The sequence below is a fragment of the Puma concolor genome, chromosome A1, assembly GCF_028749965.1.
Source record: "Puma concolor isolate L17-30 chromosome A1, mPumCon1.1.hap2, whole genome shotgun sequence".
Classification (NCBI taxonomy): Eukaryota; Metazoa; Chordata; class Mammalia; order Carnivora; family Felidae; genus Puma; species Puma concolor.
In genome coordinates, this window is record NC_141667.1 from 110553503 (window position 1) to 110578180 (window position 24678).

Below are 24678 nucleotides of genomic sequence, written 5' to 3' on the forward strand. Positions count from 1 at the left end.
AGAAATCAAGTCAGAAGTTTAACTGAGCCCCCAGGTGCCCACCCTTTTTTCTTTTTAATCATGATTAAATTTAATTATGATATCCTCAGTGTCTTTCTCCATTTTACAGGTATCTCTGATTTATTAAATGGCATTTATCTGAAGTGAGAGCATCCTGTCACATGGACAGACAGTGCTAAAGAAGCAGTGGCAAATTATCCCTCTCCAATTCTCATCACTGACCCCCAGAATCCTTATCACTCCCATCACTTGAGATCTTAGCATTTTCAAGTTAACTCATATTGCACTGATATCATTAGGATAGTTGCACCTCATCAATAGAAAAACCCTAATTTTGATATAAATTTATTTTCATTTCACAACGTTAAGTGGGATCCAACTGACGCAACTCATTTATTATGATGACTTCAAGGAGGCAAATGTGCACCTGCTATTACAGTCTCTTACATTTCATTCTTTCTCCTTAAGAACTTCAAGTTCTAATAAACCCGCCTTTCCCAAGTTATATTGCATTACTCCTCCTTCCGGGGCTTTCAGGCAGTTAAGTCTTCATCTCCTGAATAGAAAAGCTGCTCAGAGATCTGCTTACTCCCTTCCTGCTCCTCACAAGGCTCTTCCTCCCTTTTCTATTCACCTTAATTTACACTTCCTTCTTCAGGAGGTCTTCCCTGGCCACTCCAACTCACTGTAAGTAAGCGCTTTGTCCTTGGAATTTCCAGTAGCATAAAATGTCTGCACATCTCATTTACACACAACTCCTGTGCCATCTATTACTTTCTCCCAATGTCCTTTAATTTTTCATTGCCTACATGTCTGCTCTAAGTTAACTGTAAGCAGAACCCATGTGTTACATTTTTCTATGTCCCACAGGACATTATGCATAACGTGAACACTCAATAAATAATCATGGGAATTGATGATCCCCCAAAGCTCAAGAACTGCCCTCCCTCATTTTCTTTTGGCAATATTATTTTTACTTATCTTTTTTGGAAATTACAAGCATGGATAGTTGAGTTATAGATAACACATTAAAATTAATTACACTAAACATGAAGCAGAAAAGAGAATAGACGGAGCTGTGTTGGAATCTATTTCTGAAACGCTCATTTCAGAAAATGCAAAGAAAGGTTAACATCATGGGTGAAAGAGGAGAATGAAAGTAAAACCAAAGGGGATAAAGTATTAGTAACCTGAACGTTTTTTTCATTTGTCACAAATACTCTTCCTTTTCTTATTTCACATACTTGGTAGATACATTAATTTATTCACACAGACACAAGCTACAAATATACTACAGAAAAGAAAACAGGCTTTTTTAAACATCCACTTGTTTTGTTCTTTAAGTGCATTATAAGTGACGTTACACACATATAAACATTAAATAGAGGAGAGCATGAAAAACAGTATTAAATATTATTTGACTGTTTAAAACAATTCCACATAGCTTTCAATAAACTCATCTTTTTCAGTTAAAGACACATGAGTAAAAACTATAGTTCTTAATCTTGTCTTAGTATTTTCTAAAGCTATGGCACCTTAAGGCATTTTCTGGGTCTATAAAAGTACCTGTAGAATATGTGAATTGCAGGAACTTCATGCAGACTGATCTTTCTTTGCCTTTGAAAACTAATTGATAACAACAACAACAAAAAAAATCAATCCATCTTTTTATGTGTTTACTATGCTGGTTTAAGATTATTTCTATACTTTTGTGTTATTATGAACCCAACTACACGGGTTCAAAACACAGTCTTTGAAAAATAAAAGTTTTGGGGCGCCTGGGTGGCGCAGTCGGTTAAGCGTCCGACTTCAGCCAGGTCACGATCTCGCGGTCCGTGAATTCGAGCCCCGCGTCGGGCTCTGGGCTGATGGCTCAGAGCCTGGAGCCTGTTTCCGATTCTGTGTCTCCCTCTCTCTCTGCCCCTCCCCCGTTCATGCTCTGTCTCTCTCTGTCCCAAAAATAAATAAACATTGAAAAAAAAATTAAAAAAAAAAAAAAAAAGAAAAAGAAAAGTTTTAATCCCCAAAGGTACAAAAGAAATTTGTAATATTCATTTGATTACCCTAAACAATATTAGACTTAATGAACAGTTTCTTTCTAACGAGCCAATTTTTATTAGCATTTTTGTATTGAGTATTTTATAGTTCTATTTTTCACTGAAATGATCTATTCATCATGGGCCATGTGTTTCAAACTCTGTTAAGTGATGGACTCCTGTATCTATATCATATCTTCATCCCCTTGGACCTTGCAAGAAAACAGGCATGCAGAAACACAAAATTATCAGTTACTTTTTCTGAATAGTTTTATAATCAAAATTTGATGATTTAACAGTTTTTCATATAACACCCAAGAAAAAAATAAACCAGAATCTTAGTCATTCTAGCATTTTCTCTGATCTAACCAGACCACAATTACACTATTTATCACACACAAATAATTAATATTTGAAGTAATTCTTGCATTCTTGTACCTTAAATACAGGGGGTCAAAGAAGCTATTAGGGTAATTTAAGAAACTCATAAACTTTAAGCTTTCAATAAGCCACAACTAAATAAAAAATTCTCCTAACTATACTTCTCTGGTAATAGTTTAATAGGATTAAGCAAAGAACAGCAGTTTATTGAAAGAAAAAGGCAAAAGAAGAAAGCCCTGACTCATCAGTCTTGTCTCAGAATTTCTACCACACTAGAGGATACAAAACTGGTGACTTTTATACTAAGGTTTTTTTCCTCTCTAGATATTTTCCAGGACCTAGCTGCAAATACTTTTGTCACTTAAATGGAAACATATATCCTTTCTACACAGCAATTCTCTACATGATCATGGAAAACAGTGTTAATAAATCTAGTTCCCTTGACAAATACTGGCAAGGAAATAGGATAAAAAATTCTTGGTGGAAATTCACGAAGTTATTTTAAAATGAAAGTTGGATTTTTACATCCAACAATAATCTTTACAAAAGCTTTTTATATTATAAATTATTCCCTCGATTTTTTGACTGCACATATAGAAGCAAAACAAAGAGGCCCATTATCTTTAAGACAGTAAGAAATAACTATAATGATCTACATATGATGACATGAGAAGAAACTGCCACCTTCTGTGATTTTGCAAGAGAAAGACTATGCTTTGAAAAACAATATGCAATGACAACACTAAGTTTCCATAAAAAGATGATGACTGATGGTACAGAACTGTGTGGGAAAAACATCAGGCTAAAAACTCCCAGCAATGCTTCTTTTGGATGCTTATATGAGTCACTTGACAGAGCAGTTTTGCATTTTAAAAAAGGGGTATAAAATAATTTAATAAAGATTTCAGAATTATGTGGTTGGGGATATGACCTCCTATTGTAAATGCTAGACACTGTTGATGTTAAAGCTATACAATATAATCATGAATACACACACACACACCCCCACACCTTCCAGACATATGAAAAAAGCCAATGTGCTGTCATTAAAGTTATAAGAAAAGATATTTGTGGCTTGGAGTTAAATTCCTGCAAAAGTGCTGTATACCACACAGCTCAGACCAAAATGAAGATAATGTGCACCAGAAAACTGATACATGATCAAAAGAGGGCTTTGGTAACAAAAAGCAAGTAAAGTGATCCTTCTAACAAGGAACAAGAAATCCAACAGGGCATGGTTAAGTGTCTGGGGGACCAATTTGGTAGGAAGGCCTAGCATTAAAGCTGTTTTTCAGAACCTTGTAAAAGTTTCCTCAGGGTTTTTTTTCTCCCATTTTTGCACCCCTTAAAAACAAATATAGTGTATTTTATTGTTATTGTTGTGATGCAGGAAAGATAACTGAGTAAAAATGCCCTAAGTACATGTGGGTCCTCCTCCAACTCAAAGCTTAAATACTTTGGTGTTTATGTAATTGAGAAGTTCAAGAAATGTCCACATATACGTCATGTTTCAAGGTTCTATTTCTTGACGTGAGTGGTGGCTACACAAGCGTGTCTACTCCTGTAGGTGCTTTATGTATCAATAAAAGTCTTAAAAAATGGGTGTGGGTAGTTTAAGGGCAAATATTTGTCACGTATTAACATTAGTGTTGGTGAGATATAATTAAGTTCTATGCTACTTAGAGCACCCTAAAATAAAATATAAGACAACTGGAAAAAGAATAAAAATCTGTCCAACTTCTGCTGACTCAAGACACAGGTATGAGGAAGAATGGATCAATAACATAACCCCAGAACTTCATGTATGAGAAAGTCGAGGACTCTACTGAGAGAAAAAAGGTGATGGAGAACAAAGAGGTATCCAAAAATCCTCTTTCCCGACTACCACTGAATTCTGCCCAATTCCTTCATTCCCTCACAATGTCCACCCTTACCCCTCCCCACCACTTAGTCTCCAGGTATCAACACTGGCCGCCCCTCACCTGCAGAAGCCCATGAGATACCTCAGTCTTCCTTGACTCCAGGCTCCCACTCCATCACCTGTGACCTTGATTTCCTGCCTACTCTTGAAGTGTCTTGTACTTACTGATCAAGTCCTCAAAGACAATCTAACACCAAATCTCTCTACTCTGATGCTAGGAGGGAATTGGGGGTAAGTTCCCAATTAAGTTCCTAGAAATGAGATTCATATTTCTGAACACACTGGAATTTTCAATGTATTCTCAAAGTATAGTACCATAAAAAATTGTAGTTGAGTTCTCTACTTCTCATTTGTTATGGGAGAGGGTTGAGGGGGGGAGCTTTTTTGGTATGCCTTACAACCTTGACCAACTTTTACAAAAGTCAATGGAAAAAAAGGATCTGTACCTAAAACTATCCTTCTGAAACACAACAATTTTATTCTTGAGTGCTCTATTCAAAACACTTTAGTCAATGGTAGAGAAATACAGAAATCTTAAGAAAAGTTCCTTTAGCTATATTAATTTAGAATATTACTTAGCTTTAACTTTGCTGTTTTGCTCCAGGTAGAGCTGCTTAAAATGTGAAATAATCAAATGCACAAATTATAGTGCTAAAAGTTTCTGTGCATGTATCACTTTGAATCAATTTTACATAAAATAAGTTTTTAAACAGTGTAAGAGTGTCATACAAGCTAACATCTTTAAAAGGAAAAGCTGCTGACAGAAAGTAGAACTAGTACTTAACACATACCACTGTGCACAACTACAGTTCTGTATATAAACTGATATTAACAATTTCTAGTTAAGCCTACATCAATTAGAAGTTACACATAAAAACAAAAACAAATTCTTGATAAAATTACTAAATTACTTTCTTTGATTTCAGGGAAATTTTGTTGTGAGGTCAAGAAAAATACTGTTTACGGCTATTTCCTAACTTCAAATAGCTACGTATGCTGCTTCTAACATCTTCAAGAGGACGTGGTTTAGGTGGTGGGGAAGGGGAACATAGAAGGGTTTTTACCTTTAACTCTGAATATTCCACTGAAAGATTTTCTTAATGTTTTTAATGTTTGAGAGAGAATGAGTGAGCACAAGCAGGGAAGGGGCAGCGAGAGAGGGAGACAGAGGATCCGAAGTAGGCTCTGCAACTGACAGCACACATCATGAGACCATGACGGGAGCCAGAGTCGGACGCTCAACCAACTGAGCCACCCAGGCACCCCTAGCTTTAATTATTTCCCTATTGTTTGAATTCTTCTTGTTTCCAAAGAGTATGTACTTTTAGTAATTAGTGAAAACACTTAATCGGAGTTGTGAGAGTTGGGAGGACACAAACACAACAAAAGTGTATTATTAAAAACATTTTCAGGATGAAACATACCACACGCTCTTCTATAATGAAACAATTTATGTAAGAATAGATTTATTTAAAATGTATTCAGGTTTTCTGCTAAAATCACAGACAAAACTTTATGCTAGGCAGGGAAAAGCAGAAGAGTGAAAACTCTTGGGGTGGCAGGGCCAGGGGAGGTGTGGCTGTAATTTCTCTGCAATCTCTAGTGCATCTCAAAACCATTCCTTAGATCCTTTTCTGCTTTTCAAGTATCATACATCAGCAGCTCTCCAGTCTCTGTCTCCAGACCAGCAGTATCAGCAAACCTGTTCAACTGCACACTCAACAGGCCCCACTCCAGACCTACTGCATCAGAAACTCTGGGAAGGGGGTGGGGGGCAGGGTGGGGTGGGGTGAGGGACAACAATCTGTGCTTTAACAGCAGAGTTGATTCTGAGTTTGAGAAGCACCATGTGCAAGTACATTGGACAACATAACACATTCTTATAGTTACTTCAGTTTCACAACACAAACTCAGTAATTATCACTTGATTTATACACTCCTGGATTGCTTCAGGCTAATTTCATATGCAAAGTATTAAATAGTAAAAAATAGAAATCTGAGGGAAGAGGAAGGACAGCACAAACATGAAATACATAATGCTCAAGAGAAAAATTTTAAGATATATTTGTGGTTCAGGTCCCTGTTAAAAGATCAAGCATGGGCACTTAATATATGCCCAACATTCTGCAGAGCACTACACAAGTAGAAATTTAGCTAATAAAGAAAAACATGACATAGTTCACATGGCTTGAGTTACCATCTATCTACACTAAAGGTTCTCAGTCAAGGCTACTAATGTCTCCTGGGGGCTCTTTCATCTTATTCTTCCTCACTTACCTGTCTCCCAAAATCATGGCCCAAATGGTTGATGTTACTGTTAAGAAAGTATCATATACTTCCGGTTTACGAGACAGATGGAAGGTTACAAATTACTGACCTTTACCAGACAGATCTCTCCTAATCTTCTACTTGCAGGATATTTCCACTTGGGAGACCAGATATGAACCTCAAATTCAATGTACCTAAAATTGACCTCATTATTCTGTCCCTGCCCATATCCCCACTCCTTTTCCTTCCTTTGCTCAGTAAATTTAACACAAAGATAGCCAAGCCAAAAACTACCATCTTTGACATACCCATCGCTTACCACCCCATAGCCAATCACCAAGGCAGTTCATCTTACTTCCAAAGTAGCTCCAGAACCCATCCAACCTGTTTGCCACTATCCTGGCCCAGGCCTCTAGTGCCTCTCCTCTGGATTGGTGATTCATATTCCTGCCCCATTAACCCTGCCTCTCGTCTCGTTGCTCCTTCCAGAAAGAACGTATTCTCCAAACAGTAAATCTGGTTATGTCACTCCACTGTTTAAAATCCTTCCATGGCTTCCTGCTGCCTTAAGGAAAAACGTGAAATTACAACATCCTTCATCATCTGATCTCTCTCTCCAGCTGTAAATCTCACATCACCACTCACAACTCTGGCTATACTGAATACAGTTAGTTGATGAAACGCAGGATTCTTTCTTTCTTCACCTCCTATGATATGATGTAACCTTTAACTATTATTAAACTTTCTTCGTTTCTATTTACCCTTCACGATCCAGTCGCAACGTCACTTCTCTCATAAAGCTATCTCTCACCTCCACTTATGTTATATCCAACAGTACCCTGCAAATACAATACTTACCATCCTGTACAGAAACCATGTGTCTCCTCTAGATTTCAAGCTTTACCGAGAAGACAAACCATGCCTATGTCATTCACAATTAGCACCAGGCAGCAGTATAGCATGAAATTAAAAGCATGGGCTCTGGAATCAGACAGACCTAAAATGTGTCAAAAGCAGTGAGAGTTTGGACCGTTTCTTTTTTTTTTTTAATTTTTTTTTTTTGACGTTTATTTATTTTTGGGACAGAGAGAGACAGAGCATGAACGGGGGAGGGGCAGAGAGAGAGAGGGAGACACAGAATCGGAAGCAGGCTCCAGGCTCTGAGCCATCAGCCCAGAGCCTGACGCGGGGCTCGAACTCACGGACCGCGAGATCGTGACCTGGCTGAAGTCGGACGCTTAACCGACTGCGCCACCCAGGCGCCCCTGGACCGTTTCTTAAACTCAATCTCCCTAGGTTTCCTTACCTATAAAATGTATAACTACTTTACAAGGATTATAAGTGATATGTGAAGTATTTGTTAGCATAGTGTTGGTACACAGAAATATTAGCTATTATTATTACTTCATATGGCAACTATCAAGGGAGATGTATGCTGAATGAATACAATATTCACAAATTATTAAAAACATGTATTTATTAATGCTAAGCTCATATAACTCCTTATATTTCCAAGTAAAGTTTATATTCTATAAGGAGGCTTTAGTTTAATTCATGTCCACGGCACCGAAGTTTTCTTACAGCTAATATTAGGTTGAATTATAGAGCAGAATGTTCAAAGAGAATCACCTGTGCCTCACTTTCAGGAACAATTTGTTTGTTAAGTCGAATCTGCTCCAAACCAGGGCTCTCTAAAGAATTTGGGGAAGTGTTACCAATCGGGGCAGTTACATTATACCTTGCTGACTGATAAAAGCTGTAGTATTCAAGTCTGTTCTCCCCTGAGTTTTCTGGTGCCTTTACTTTTTGTTTAACTTGAACAACTTTGTAGATCAAAAAAATGATTAAAACACAAGCTAAGATGAAAAATGCTAGCAAAATGTCAAAAGCCTCATTCAACTTTTCAATTTCTTGTGCACAAATAAGAGATGTTCTCCCTGACACAGAAGCAGCATCAATCGGTAGAGCACTGTTTTTTTCCGAGTTCAAGTTAACAGAAGTAGTAAGCTGTATTTGCACAGGCAGCACTGCAGTAGCCTCTAATGGATTACCAAAGGTATTCTCTTGAAAGAATCTACTGGCAGGAGAAGTACGACTTCGTTCCCAGAGAGTAACACTCTCGGTATTTTCCAAATGTTTCTCATTTGTGGTTATTTTATGCCAGGCCATCATTAACGTTGTAGTCTTGTGATGAATATGAAGAGATTTTACAGCCCAAGCTCTGGATACATTTGTCGAAGATGTAACACAATTTGTAAACTCAGTCCATTTAATGGAGTGCAGTGCTCTGCCGCGCAGGGATAGGGGATTCTGACACGAGATGTTCAGCGTAATGGCTGAAGACGCTAGCCAGTCCCGAAGGCCCAAGAGTTTGCAGTTACATTCCCAAGGATTAGAATTTGCCTGCAGATGAGTCAGTGAAGACAATGGCTTAAGGACCCTTGGATGTAAGTCTGTAAGATTATTAAATGACAGATTAAGGATCTTCAGAGACGCTCCCATGTTTTCAAAAGTATCATTATCAATACTGATTATTCTGTTTCTATCCAACTTCAGGTAAATTAAATTCTTTAACAAGCTAAATGTGTCGGAATTTAAATTTTCTAAATTATTATGACTTAAGATCAAATGTTTAAGATTATTAATTCCACTAAACCCATCCCTAGTAACATTTTTAATTCTTGAATTTTTCAGGAGGAGATACTCCAAGTTGACAAGTCCTTTAAATGCAAAGGGCTGTATGGCTTCAATGTGGTTATGAGACAAACAAAGTCTTTTAAGGCTTTTAAGTACTTCAAAAGCATTTGATGGTACTCTTGTTAAATTATTACCTCCTAGATACAAACAATCCAGGTTTCCAAGATGCTGAAAGCCTAAGTTTGATATCCTCAAAATTTTATTGTTTGATAAATCAAGTATCCGAAGAGCAATCAGACCAACAAAGGTACCACGCCCCAGGACAGTGATGTGATTCCTTTGCAGATTTAAGTACTGAACTGAAACTAAGTCATTAAATACTCCTCTTGGAACAAAAGATATTTGATTAGACTGTAAATATAAATTACGAAGACTGGAAAGTCCCTCAAATATTCCAGGATCCAAGCGTTTCATAAAATTATTATTTAGATATAGAAAATATAGATGCCTCAAATGAACAAAGGCTTTTGGATATACATACACAATGCCAGAGTTATCCAAATACAATGCTACAAGAGAATGAAGTCCTGTTAAATCACTCTCATTTACATGAGATATATTGTTTCCACTCAGGTACAGAAAAACTGTACTTTCAGGAAAATTCTTAGGAATACTTGAAAGGCCTAAGTTACGGCAGTTAATCTGTCTCCCAGTGCAGAGCTGGCAAATGGACGAACATCCAAGAATCTCTTTATGGAATAATAATACAAGATAACAGGTAACAAGTAGAATAAGTCGTAGGCAAGGCAGAGAAAAATGTAATCCACACATAGCCCTGTTCTTGGTTTTTCTGTTCATATCAGAATTGGCTATAAAAAAAGAAGGTAAAACTTTAAATCATCAAAAAGTTCTCCAAATCAAAGTTTTACAATACTAAAAAGTCTGTATCTCGCTTATTTTTATTAACATCAGCCAATAATACTAGGTATCATAAATCCTACTATGGTGATAGCATAAAATAATGAGTTTGGAGTGGGTTCTAGAATTAATACCTCCAGGCCATTAACCCACTGCTTGACAAAATGGTAATTCAAATTGAACGAACTGCAAAATGTTTGCTAAGCCAATTTAGAATATTATAATTAACAATAACAAAAATAACAAATGATGATGTAAGGATAATGGTCTTTGAAAAGAATTTGTCCCTTTTCAAATTAAGGTAATATCAATTAAATAACATTATAATTTACGAAAATACAAATTCATTACAAAACAACAAAACTACAGCTTTTCACAAAATCAAATTACTTTTCGTTTCAGCTAAAAGTTCATATTTAAATAAATAATCTTACCAAGAACAGGAAAATCATATTATTGACACCCGGCTGATTCAAGTAAAGGTTTGCTTTCTAAATCTGAAGAGCGACATTTCTAAGCTCCATCTCTTTCTGTGGCACTGTTGACCTCCCCCCACTCCACTTTTTTTTTTTTTTTTTTAAGTCACAGTTTGCTCAGGAAACACCACTCTTCACATGGGTTCCTCCAGAGTCAGTGAGTAAAACAAGTTACCATGGATACAGGAAACTGAGAGACAGGAAGTAATTTTATCTATGTTTCAAAGGTATTGTTGAAAGAAAATCTCAGGAACTTATTTTTTTCAGAAACCATTAATTTGAGATTTACTAATGCACATACCTAAACATCTTAGAATTTAAAAAATGTTTTTTAAAAGGATATCTGAAAATTGTAAATATTCAAAATGAACAAACTTCAGGCATCAGCAACAGATAGCTACTGAGTAGGAAAAGTGAGTTAAGACGTAAACAGACTAACATAATTTTGGTGAATTGAGCATAAAATATTTACATTGTTTTGAATACATATTACAGACTTCAACTTTTATTCCTTTAAAAAAAAAACAGGTAGCGAAAACAATTAAGCAATTTAGAATGGTGAACACAAATGTCCTTACACTAACCTCTGTGCTCTTCCTTTTTAATTTTTCAAAGAGATTTTTGGGTATAAAGAATACTGAATACCACCAACTAGCATCTTAATTTATTAAGGTATATACCTTGCATTGAAAAATGATATAAAGTTGCATACCAAATTACTGGCAAAGATTACCTGTGGCAAGAAAAGTTGGGGAAAGTAAAAGAAGCCGTTTAATGACTTTTCAACTACACACACACACACACACACCCCTGAAATAGTGTGAATCTTTTACAGTAAAAATCTATGTATACTGTAATATTTTAAGGTAATGATTTAAAGAGTTAACTATAGGAGCACCTCGGTGGCTCAGTCAGTTCAGTGTACGACTTCAGCTCAGGTCATGATCTTGCTGTTTGTGAGTTGGAGCCCTGGGTCCGGCTCTGTGCTGACAGCTTACAGCCTGAAGCCTGCTTCAGATTTTGTTTCCCTCTCTCTCTGCCCATCCCCGGTTTGCACTCTGTCTCTTTCTTTCTCTCTCTCTCAAAAATAAATAAACATTCAAAAAAATTAAATATAAAGAATTAAGTATAAATTGTTTATATTATTTGTTTAGTCATTAATTTTCCATAAAGCTCGTTGTTTAGATTTTCTAATTCTGTCATTAATATTACCAATGCTCTGACAATACAGTTCAAAAATCAGTAGTAATAGTAATAGTAGTAGTAGTAAAAAGAAGGCATAAATAAGTCCCTTTTGATACTAGACCATTTTTCAGATCAAGACAATTACTTCATATAATAATATGAATTATTTCCATATTAAATATATACCTAATAGTGTGGATAGATAGATAGATAGATAGTATATACTATAATAGGGAATATAAATATATACTATAATAGGGAAAGACAGGATAAAATAGGCAGAGAGGGAAAGGTTAGGACCTGAGGTCCCTGGGTGGGGAAAAACACATATTTTGGAACAATGCTGGGAGCGGTTTACCACAGCAAACCCCTAAGGGTATAAGGTCCCTCTTAAGAATATAACCTGGTCCCCTCAGGTTCCCCTCAGAAATTTGACAATAAAAATACCTAGCTAAACCATAAAACTTACGTTATACATGGGACAATATGACCAGTCTAACTCCTTACACAATGGAGCCGAGCCAATCAGGAGCGGACATCCCAGCGCCTAGAGTTATCCAGCTAGCACGGACAGAATCTGAGAATGAACGAGGTGGAAGAAAAAGGGGTGCTGATCAGAACCTTATAAAACAAGGATCCTTGCCTGTAGATGTGGGTTATTCACCTTTGAATGTCCCCTCCCTGTAGAGAGAACTTTCCTATTATTCTTCCTTTCTGAGCTTATACTCTAATAAAACTTTTGCCTGCTGCTCATCTTGTGTCCACCTCTTCATTCTTTGAAGTGACAAAACAACGGACGCCGGGGATTGAGGTAAAAAATCCTGTAACAATACTGGGTAACAGATTTTTTCTCAAAATGATTTACATTTCTCACAACTATCTTTTGTGGCTGGCTATTGTTATTGCTATTGAGTGGATAAAGCGATTAGAAAACCACCACCAAAAATTCCAAATGACAGAGAGATGACACGAATTAGAGGTAAAGATGGAATAAGAGCTAGATTTCTCAAGTCTGCTTCGTGTTTAGTATTTTCCAAAACACACAAAGTACAATGAGGTACATCTATCTCATGGAGTTTTCAATTGCGTCATACAACTTAAAGAGTTAGGATGGGATTCAGGATACCCTACTGCAAAATACAGCACCCTGACATACTGAATATTCTAAACTGAAGGAGTATGAGAAAAAGGGAGAAGCAAGAAGGACTCTCTGTGACCTTCCCTACACCCAGTCACACCCCATTATCATCTGTCCTTCACTCTTGGATGAGGTCATGAAAACTTCACGTGAGAGGTGCCCTCCACTATGGTGGGAGAAAAGGAGCATCCTTATCTCCAAAGACAAAGAGAACTGTGAGAAGAATCCAAACAAACAGGCCTTGCAAAATTTCCAGTTTGCTACACTTACTTCATACCCGGTGCCCTATCATTATCTTTCCACAACTTTCCACTCTGCATCAAATCTAGCATAAAAACACATAGGTTTAACAAATCCCTCGGGATCTTCATTTCCTTTTGAAGGCTTCCGTGTCATGAAAAACTTAAATTTGTATGCTTTTCTCTTGTTATCTTGTCTTTGTCAGTTTAATTTTCAAATGCAGCCACAGAGTATGAGACAATGGAGGAAAACTTTTTCCTCTCCTACAGTTTGGAAGAAGTCAGAGAAATGGTCCATCAACAACAAAGAAAAATTTAGAGGAAAAATTACAAGGTAATAAGATCAGAACATTAATTAATTTTTGTCCTCCATTCCAGAAATATCCAAAGCAAACAAAACTATTTATTCTTATTAGGTCTTAGAAATAAAATGCAAATTACACACTAAATAAAAGTGACAAAATAAAATACATTTTGTATTTCTCATATTGCACAAACTGAGGTAAACTTAAAGTGACTACAACCAACAATAACTCTAAACATCATAGGTCTCAGGATGATATCCAGCAAAAATCTAATATCCAGAAAAACAAAGTTTAGCCTTTCTGTTCATAGCGGCTGCAGCTGTTAGAAACAAGTGATCACACCTACAGAAGAACACAGAAATCAAAACCTCACAAAACGGTGATAGAGTAACAGAATTCAGAGACCTCCTCATCTTACTTGGTATTGAGCACATCACTAATTAATGGCAAAACTGGCCACTAAAGTTTTAGATTAGAACTCAACTTTCCCAGCTTCCCACTGCACTTATTGGAAGGTAGATTTCCCCCTGCTTTAATTAGTATTATTTTCACAGCCAATTTATATTGTTAAGGTAATTTAAAATCTTCTCATTAGCTGTCAATCCTCTGGTGAAATCTTCATATCATCTCCAAGGGATAATAACCCTCCCCAATTTGAACTGCGACATTTGATTTTGCTCTAGAATAATACATCAAAATGGGTCCTCATATTCCTTTTCTGATTCCTAGTGATTTTCATTAGAACTATTGCTGAACAGGACCCTCAGCCTCCTAAAAGGGCTTCCTCCTTTTTCCCCCAGGAAATTGACTCAATGAATGATTTTTCCTCTCACACCTCTTGTAGAACCTTCATTAATACTGCCTTCAAATAACCTCCTACTTCAGGTATCAGTACAAATCTATTTTCTTTTCCATTTAGAAATTCCATTACAAGAAGGCATAAATAAAAGAACAATTATTCTATTACCATCTTTTCAATATATAACCACCTATGTTATGTAGCTACTGATCTTACAGATCTTAAAAGTTCTGGTCTTATAGATCGTATAGATCTTAAAAGTTACTGCTTTGGTGACAGATTAAATGAGGATGCTGAGAGGTAATGTTATCAAAGACAATTTCCAAGTTTCTGACATGAGTAACTGGGTGTTCAGAAGTGTCCAATATTGAGCAGAGCACAGTGAACTGGTTACATTATCCCCATCAAATATATCCAATTCAGTAAATTACTGAAAGCTCACTAATGTGTCAAACATTGTGCTAGATTATAAGGGTACTAAAGATAAACATCTGGTCCCTGATCTGAAGGAGCTCAAAGGGGTCCTATAAGACAATGAATGTTCAGTTGACATACTCATTACAATAATACCATGTAGGCTATTCTGTAAGCAAGTACCCTATGTCTGGTGTTAAGCAGAGGAAAAAACAAAAAAACAGTAACAACAAAAACGTGTACACCATTATCATCACCATAGGCAGAATTGATTTACTGAGTATATACCACTTCCTAGGCATTGGTCTAAGTATTTTACATGTATTAGGTCACTTAACACACAAAACAATCCAACAGTTTAGCTCTATTTTATAGATTAGGATAGAAATGTGTTAAATACCTTGTTCGAGGTCACACAGTGAATCCAAAAGCCAGGATTCACATCCACCCAGTGTGGTCCCAGGGCCTGGACCTTAAGCCTTTCACTGTATGTTCTCACTCAACACATGGGCCTAACCTCCAAAAAGGCCAGGAGGTGAGATATGTAAAATGCAAGCATAGAAGCAGAGCAAGCGCTACACAACAATGAATGTATGATTCAGTAAAAACATTTCAAGAAGGCAGAAATCACCTGTAGGCAGAGAAAGTGGAAGGAGTTTCACAAATAAAAAAAATGGAAGACAAATAAAAAATGTCAAAGGATGGCAAAGATTTCAGGTAAAGCAACCAAACTGGAGCCCTTTTACCACCTATAATTCTACCCTCTTTCTCTAGTTTCCCTTCAACCTATAGCCTCTACTCTAAACCTTTTTCCATGACTTGTAATAAATATGGGGGTTTAAGGGCTCCATCACCAGTGAGTGCTAACTGAAGTAGCACATGCTGCTGTCTGGCTGCACATTCAACGATTATTGTAAATGTCTGGCAAATACAAACTGAGGATCAACTCTATACAACCACTGCATAAAGATGGGCCAATGAAAGCTTCTTCCTGGGCTGAAAGCCTGCCAATTTCTGAAAGGTGAAATGGAGGCAACAGCAATGACGAATGAACAAGAAAAATGAAGAGTGTCGGCAGGCATCACATGGAAACAATATGAATGGGAGAAAGCCTCACAGTAAATGATGGACAGCTTCAGGAAAGCCTAAATTGCTACCTTCACACACTTGGTCAAAGTGACTGATAGTAATAAAATTAGTATTAGCAGTATTAATAGATAAGATTAGAGCAATGATTGAAAGACTAATATTTCACCACTTACCATTTAACACTCCTATGCCTTCAACATTTTAATGGGCATGGTATATACAATGTCCAATTTAGCCTCCAAATAACCCAGAGCTGCTGGTTAGTACTACTGCCTCACAGGAGACATGAAAAAAATTAAGAACCAGAAAGCGAAAACGGGTCCGACGTCACATCAACAGTAGGTGGAGCAAACACCTAACCCAAACTTAGCTTTCCTCTCCATCACACCATGTCTTTTTCTCTCTGAAACTGCTGTATGGAGTGAAAGCAGTTCAAGGAAAGAATCTGCCAAAGTACAATGCTCCTCAAGCGACAGAGGTATACTGGCTGCACAAGAAACACCAGGAAGTACACAGGACTCGTGACTGTACTCCTTTTGTCCCCTTGCTGGAGCTAGCTGCTCTGGGACAATTATTTTCCTTTACGGCTTCAGCCACTTTGAGGGCGTGCACCCAATAGCTCATTCTCATTCACTAACTTCTCTTAATCTCATTCTAAAACAGTTTGAGATCCTGCACCTTTAGAGTCCTCTTATTTGACTATAGTTTGGTCTCTTGCGCGAGATGTTTAAAATAAGTTTACTGCTATACAATGGTTGCTGATCAGTTAAGAGTATTGAGTGTGAGATGAGGGCCACCTTATGAAACCGGTTTGTCAGAAACCTTTAATTTGTAGACAGGGCACTGGTCCTAGATACAGAAGATATGGAGAGTGTAGTCCCATATTCACAAGCATTCAAGAGCTTTCCCTAGTAGTTAGGACAGGAGACAGAAGACACAAAGAGTCGTTCTAAGGTGCAAGGGTACACTGACCAGTATGCCCACCAGCATCCTCAAGGTGTAGTGGCACCTATCACCACTGCACAGCAGGGTGCTCCAGCACATAATCAGAATTTTAAAAATACTGCTGAATGTTTGTTTTATCAGTACCGCAGGCTTTATATCAGGAAAGGAAGGTGGGGGCATTTTAGTTCTGCTACGTTTTAAGAGTAAAGTGATTTTTACTGGAAACAAAAACCAAAATGGACTATTTCCATTCAAATTCTAAGGTAAGGGGACAAAAACACTTCAAAATACTTTACAAAGGGTTGACATTTTGGGGGTAAGAAAGGAGGGACAAAGGGATTTCGAAGCACTGACAGAAAAACAAATTCACGTTCAGCTTTAAAAAAGAAGTTTTTAAAAGGATTATAACCCTTCAACAATAACAACAAAATCAGCAAGCCCAGGAATAAGTCATTTACCTCTTTTTTTCTCAAAACTGCTTTGTATACAGATAAAGGCAGTGAACCTGTGATTATGGCATCCATCGTTCATCTTCGTAAACCACCTTGTCTACACCCTCCAACTTCTGCTAGATTACAGCTAACAAAATTCAGTTTATGAATATTAATCAGCTCAAAAGTAGATATCTTATTCAATTTATGTCTGCAAAGAAGACCAGCCTATAAATTCACAGCAAGACCCAAAAAAATACATATGCACAGCCTAGTCGAATGACAAAATCATTAAAAGCTGCATCACAGAGGGGTTTTCCCAGATGAAATGAAATGATCATAACCAGTCATTACTACAAACTATACTGGATTGCATACAAAGGAAAACACTCATAAGCCAAAGATTATTTTTTGAAAAGCCAAGGGTATATATCCCATTTGTAAACCATATAGTCAAAGGGAAGACAGGGAGTAGAACCTCACCAGGCAAGGTCCTGAAATTCCCAAGTAATCTTACACATGTTTTATTTTCCTTATCTAACAATGAGAGAGAAGTAAAGAGTCACCATTCAATACATCCTATAACGATTGCTCATTTTATGTTCGACTCTGACAATATAAAATTTCTAAACAACTTTCCCAGTGACACCTTACTGCCCTTTGCACAAACTTCTATATATTGAGATAATACACACTACATTAGAAATCAGTTCAAGCAAATCTTGACGAAAAAATTAATAATAAGAGCAACCATCACTCGCACACACACACAAAATGAAAACCCTACACTTTAAGTTCCACAAGGGTAAGGACTGCATCTGTTTTGCTCCTCACAGTAATCTCACCATCTAGCATTGCAGAGATGTTCAGTTAAATTTCATGGAAAGGGAGGGAGAATGATCATTCAACTCTAAGGGGTAGAGTTATCACTAAGGGTGCTTTCAGCCACTCCCACTCTAAACTTAGTAGAATATGCACACCTGAAATACCAGGACTTGATCATCTTATCAATTTCACACAAAAAGTAGAGGAAAAGTATGTTTCCCATCAGTCTTCTCAAATTGGCCTCTCTTATCTGGACTGTAGAGTTTGATACAGAAACTTACACAGCTTTTCTGTCGCAACAGAGACAATGTAACTTTAATTGGTAACTTGACTTCCCATAATAGCTCAACCTACTATCAGGAACCCATTTATAAAATCAGACCTATACAATGTATAGGAATCTGGTGTTTTAATTACCTATCACTCAAAATAAATACATAAATAAATAAGTAAAATTACCCATCACTCTAATCCAGCCCAATAGAATGAGCAATCCACTAGCAACTGAGATTCTGATTAATCAACTTTAGAAACAATCAATCTTGAAGACTCTCATCTTTTTGAAATTGACACAGATAATTAGTATAAACAAACATGTCCACTAATAGCTTTTCATTTCAAAATTAACTAGCATTACAATGAAAACAATTAACGATGCACAAAGATTTTCAGCATTTATTTAATGTTTGTTAAATGGCTTAGAATTTAATTATACTCTTTGTATATCATATGCATATTTTAATTGTAGCAGTACAGAACAGTATAAATTATCTTATTCATTATATAAACTGGTTTTCAGAGAGACTCACTTTTCCCAAGTGTTAGAATGAAACCTTAATTCCAAATCTCACAATCTCACACTACCTCTTTTCTGAATTTATAAAAACATATTTAATGCTCAAATGACTAATTTAAATGTTAAATATACATCCTTTTCAAAGTAAATACATCTAGATTCATTTTATACTCTTGGAAAGGGTATTGACAGGCAGATAACAAAATTCATATATACAATTAATTTAACACATTAAAATATTCCTAAGTAGTTCCATTCAAAGAACCCCTAATTTGCAACAACACAACAAATCTACAAATCTACAAACTTTCCTTTTTAAGTCTGCTAAATTAGGTGTGCTAACAGGGCAAAAGTGAAGAATGATCTATCTACCTCAAATAGTACTTTATACAGTGACCAAAAAGTATGCTACACTTCCTACCAGGACTGACAAACTGAGAAATCAAATTGGCTCAATTTTTCAGGCACAAACATTCTTTGGAAGTTCAGAAAAATGTATTTAGTTGGGAGAAAAAATGGCCCATGACTGTAGTCTAAGTATTACATTCATTCTTCATTCATTCAATAAACTTACTGTGTACCCCCTAAGGTGTTAAGCGTGGTGTTAAGAACAAAAGTTGATTAATACTCAGTGTATTAATCATGGGTTATTTTCTGTATGCTGATGGTTTGACGGATGCGATCTTGATGACCCTGGAAAGGATGCCCCTCCCAGGGCTAGCCAATTCCTAGAGATAGTAAATGACTGCCTTCCGACACACATTCCATATGCAAACCATCTGATCCAGAGCCCATACTCCACTACTTCTTTCATCAGGCTCTTACACTTAGAGCCACTATCCCCCTGCTCTAATCACCAAAGGGCCAGGTAACACACAAGTGGCAAAAGTGCCTATACCCTAGAGCCTACTGAATTTAAACTAGCCCAGCCTAAACTTCCCATCCTAAACCTCCTCGCCCTCACTTTCCCATTCCTTCCCATGGAAACCACAAGAAAGGTTCATGCCCACATTGTCCCCCGACTCCCTGTGCCTCCAGACCAACCTGGTGCTTCCCTGTGGTTCTGTGTGGTGTGGAGTGCATCCTCCCCTTGGGAACTGCTAAAGACAAACCATCTTTCAATGGCCATTTCCCCTGATCTGATGGCCTCGCCATATCCAAATAAAAATAAAACCTGCACTTTACTTAAAGCACTCAGGAACTACTAACGATGCACTCATATTTAGTAATGTCTCCTGAACCAATAAATGACTGAATAAGCAAAGCATGAATGCTGGCAACAAACAGGCAAGCAAACACTAGATCGCAATTTCAAGACCTGAATCCTAGCATTTTCAGCATGTGACAAGTTGGGCAGGAGTGAAATGGATTTTTAAAAAATCCCCACATGACAATTAGTAGCTTATCTTTAACAGTATTGTTTAGCAATACTGTTAGATGGAAACTATTAACTGCATGATACATTGCAGAGAAGAAAAGTGAACGGTACCTTGCAGGCCTGTCTTTCTAGGATGTATGTTCTACTCTCCACCCAGCTCTGTCCCTAATACCCTCACCGCCCTTGCTCTAAGGCCTTGAGCTGGGGGGGATGACAGAATCAAGACTGCAAAAGAATACAGGCTTCCTTATGGGAGTGATGAAAATGTTCTAAAACCAACTATGGTGATGGTTGCAAGACTCCGTGAAAAATTCTAAAAACGACCGAGTTGTACCCTTTATGTGGGTGAATTGTATGGTCTATGGATTACATGTCAATAAAGTTGTTACACCCCCCCCCCCACACACGTTTCTAAGACATTTTTCTTGGGAAAGACAAAAAATTGAGAACTGATTTTCACTATAGAAAAGCTACTGAGATCTTAGGCCAACGATTTGCAAATAAAAGAAAATACTATAAAATATTAAAAAAATATATGACCTGGAAGTAAAAAAGAAAAACACATCCTATTTTAAGGGATGAAAATAAAATTCTATAAAGTTAAATACTCATTTAGAAATGGTCAGTTTAAGCCAAGTATAACTCAGGTGAAGCAACATGTCTACAACTTAAAAACTGTAAACTGCCTTTAATTTAAATATGTTTAAACTATACCAAAATAGTACTCTTTGGAAACTGTTACCTTGATTCAACTAGTCTAACATTTTAAAAGTCGTAAAATGACTTATCTTAGAAACCATATTAAAGTTTTCTTAAATAATAATTAATGTTCAAGTGTAGATATTATATATACTATTTTTGAGATAAACGAGAATTATGGAGAGGTACCAAGTATCAAATCTAAGCAGATTTAGTAAATCTGATACTCAGAGGAGTATATTATAAAGGCAATTTCTCCCGGAAAGCAAGCTATCATACCTAAAAACCACGCAGCTTTGCCAATCTCTTTAATTATTCAACTAGCTTATGTTAAATATTGGTGACTTCGTTAAATCTAAAAATAAAAGTCAAAATTCTTCCAATACTTGCTCTCAAAGAACACTTACATCTGAAATGCTTAGAATCGCATTATAAAAATGTGTCTTTGAAGGTGGAAGATGAATTGCTATTTTAGAGAAGACAGTCAAAGTGAAGTTTGATTACTCTCATCTCCAAGTAGTAGTTTTGTTTAATCTATGACTTTGGAAGAAATTTTTTTGGAAAATATTAAAGGAGATATATGTAAATAATGTTATGGTCATATAAAAATGAAATGAAGAAAATACTGCTTCCTCTACATATAAATATGACCCTAAGAAAGGCAGGATATTCAAACCTGGAATTATTCCAGCTAAAGAAAGGAAGAGGGAAACAAAAATGACTCAAGACAAGTGCACTGCATAAGTTTAAAAAAAAAAAAAAGATTGCACTATGTTAAGAAGGTGATCAAGGGGCGCCTGGGTGGCGCAGTCGGTTAAGCGTCCGACTTCAGCCAGGTCACGATCTCGCGGTCCGTGAGTTCGAGCCCCGCATCAGGCTCTGGGCTGATGGCTCAGAGCCTGGAGCCTGTTTCCGATTCTGTGTCTCCCTCTCTCTCTGCCCCTCCCCCGTTCATGCTCTGTCTCTCTCTGTCCCAAAAATAAATAAACGTTGAAAAAAAAAAATTTAAAAAAAAAAAAAAAAAAAAAAAAAAGAAGGTGATCAAGACAATAGAACAAGAATGTACACAGCAGATATCCTTAGGCTGGGGATAAGGCAGAGTACTATAAAACATCATCAAGCAGAAAGTAACATTCCTTAGAACATATGTCACTGATACACATTTTAAAAATGAATTAATGAACAGGATATCAGACACTCAATAGACCTGAAAATGTACTTAATTAAAAATGAGTGCACGTACACAAAGAGACTTAGGCTTCTTGAACTCTTTCCTGCAGTAAATGGATGAATAGGTGAGAAAAGAAGAGAGAAAGAAAGGAAAGAAATAAGAACAGCTAACCTCATCTATCCAAATAGTCTGAGCTTACATATATAAACTCATTTAATCTTTACAATACTCTCACTAGGAACGTATCTGCAATTTAAAAACAAGGAAATGTAGGCACAGGCAAGTCAAGTAAGATGGTCATGGTCATCAGCAAGTCACTACTAGCAATGAGATTTCAAAGTAGTTCCGAAGTCTATAGTTTTTACCAAATTTCTCAACCAGAACTAGATTAGGGTAAAGGAGAGTTTAACAGTTTCCCAAATGGTCATTCTTGAAAGCAGTGATTCTAAACTGGAGGTTAGAGGTTCACTGGTATCTTTCTGCATTTAACGTGTGTTATCTCTAATTTACCCTCAAGAATTTCAGTACTTGGTTAGAGACAACTCTAACATGCTTTATTAACCTTAATATTTTTTCCATTCATTAATTTATTCAACAAATGTTTACAGTGTTGGCTACTGTCCAAGACGAGGTTCTTTAACACTTCCATGTTAAAGGCCTAAATACTCTCAAGTCACTGTTTCTCCAGTAAGAAAGGAAAACAGAAGTAGAAACACAGGTAGCTGGAATTTGGTCTTCAGAAATCAGTAAGATACCACTCAATTTCAGAGTGAGGAAATATGTTGGTCTTGTGCACGTCCACCTAAGAAAGAGCACCACTCTGTATTTAAAGGAACAAGTCCTGGCATCCAGTGGGGCCAGCTCAAAATATGCCTTATGTTATGCCACATGCCACACACAAGGAAAGTTAGTTTACATCTTCAAGTTATTTCTTTGCTCTATAAAAAGAAAATATTCATGCCTATACCTCAGGACTGTATTAAAAATTGAATGAGATGTAAATGTTAAACATGTGGCAATATATAAAGACATACAGCATTACAGTATGTGTTCAATAATTATCTATTGCTATGGTGTTAGGACAAAACAACTACCTGTGGGCTTATTTCAAACTACCATATCAGAAATAAACAACACCTACTAAGTGGATTTATTTCAGTTCTTTATAGGATTTAGTTTATCCTAACTTATCATTAGGATACAAGTGTTCTTAAAGTTCCCTAAGACATAATGATCTAGTTTATTATTCTCACACAAAATCAATTTTAAGGCCTGCTTTACACCTTTAAAATTAAAAGTATAAAAAAAACAGGGGTGCCTGGGCATTTCAGTCAGTTAAGGGTCCAACTCTTGATTTCGGCCCAGGTCATAATCTCCCAGTTTGTGACTTTGAGCCCCGCATTGGGCGCATTGGCTGACAGTGTGGAACCTGCTTGGGATTCTCTCTCTCCCTCTCTCCCTCTTTCTCTGTCCCTCCCCTGCTGTGCTCTCCCTCCCTCTCTCTCTAAATAAAAAAAATTTCAAATAAATAAGTAAAGAGACAGAGAGAGAACGAAAGAACGAAAGAAAGAAAGAAAGAGGTAATGCCAAACTCCACAATGACAAGGGGTAAAAACAAAAAAAAACTGATAGTGTTGTTTAATGTCCAAATCAAAGGATTTTATATTTGCTTTATGGAAATGAAAGTTTTAACAAAGTGTGTAAACTATAACAAAATGACTTTAGCTATGCAAAGAGAAAAAAGAAATTGCAAGCTTCTTTAGAGATAATGCACAATAAGTAACAACAAATTATGTAACATTCTTTTGAATTACCAGGAGGATACTTTATGAAGTGCTACTGACATAATTTTACACGGTGACCTTATACAAAAAAGAGGACCTAAAATAAGTAGTAAAATCTGATTATAAAAAAATGAAAATTCAGACAAAAGTGACATAAATTATGAAATGAACATGACCAAGTTGAAGTGAAGTGCCCACCACTCCCATTCACATCTTTTTTAGATCTAGACCAACACTTGTCCCATCATGGTCTACTAACAAAATTAGCACACATATATATATAATACAACACTGCCCAGCAACATGCAGCAATACCAACGGCCAAAGATAGTGCTAATATTTTGATGCTTTAAAGAAACAAAAGTATTAAAAAGCATTTCCTCACCTATTATCAGATGGCAGAAGAGAAAGCAAAGCCAAAGCTGAAAGTTTTCTTCTTTCAGGCTGCGTAATGTTGTCCATTCGATCAACCCACATTTCAATCATATTTCCCAAAAGCTGATCCATCTGAAAAAAAGAGCAGGAGGCATCTTAAAATAGATGAAATGCTATTTACTTGCGGAGCACTACTGTTAAAGGCTAAGACCTCACAAGGTGTGGTTAAAGTTCAATTCCAGCAAAAGACAGAACTGAAATACAAGAATTTGGGGCAAGCCTGGAGCTGGAAAGGAATAATTTGAGCAAACCGGAAAATGACTCTCATTAATCTTGAGAGCCAACTTATTCCGAGATCTAAATAGATTTAGATTTTAGTAATTTCATTTAATAAATCACCAATCCAATACACTCCTGGCCACTAAAAAAGTACACTCATTTTTCAAAATTGTCAACTTGTACTTAGGT

The 24678-nt window shown here is 36.6% G+C and overlaps 2 protein-coding genes across 6 annotated transcripts in view; both read right to left on the minus strand.

Moving 5' to 3' along the window:
* Positions 1-24678, minus strand: part of IPO11 (importin 11) — a 198786-nt gene that overhangs the window by 40377 nt on the left and 133731 nt on the right. For 4 of the 5 annotated variants that reach the window (XM_025924123.2, XM_086700099.1, XM_086700100.1 and 1 more), the window contains one exon: positions 24221-24342. In XM_025924123.2, the coding sequence (XP_025779908.1) occupies positions 24221-24342 (122 nt within the window). Of the gene's footprint in view, positions 1-8941; positions 9060-24220; positions 24343-24678 lie in introns of those variants that run through there. The other variant, XM_086700116.1, reaches the window with a different exon arrangement.
* LRRC70 (leucine rich repeat containing 70) lies at positions 8066-17423 on the minus strand. Its single transcript, XM_086700129.1, has 2 exons — positions 10596-17423; positions 8066-10112 (listed from the first exon to the last, which is right to left on the minus strand). The coding sequence occupies exon 2, from the start codon at positions 10099-10101 to the stop codon at positions 8206-8208; it is 1896 nt and encodes a 631-aa protein (XP_086556255.1). The 5' UTR covers positions 10102-10112; positions 10596-17423; the 3' UTR covers positions 8066-8205.

Coding starts and splice junctions, on each gene's coding strand:
- LRRC70 (XM_086700129.1), bottom strand. CDS start 10,101: ATGAACAGAAAAACCAAGAACAGGGCTATGTGTGGATTACATTTTTCT.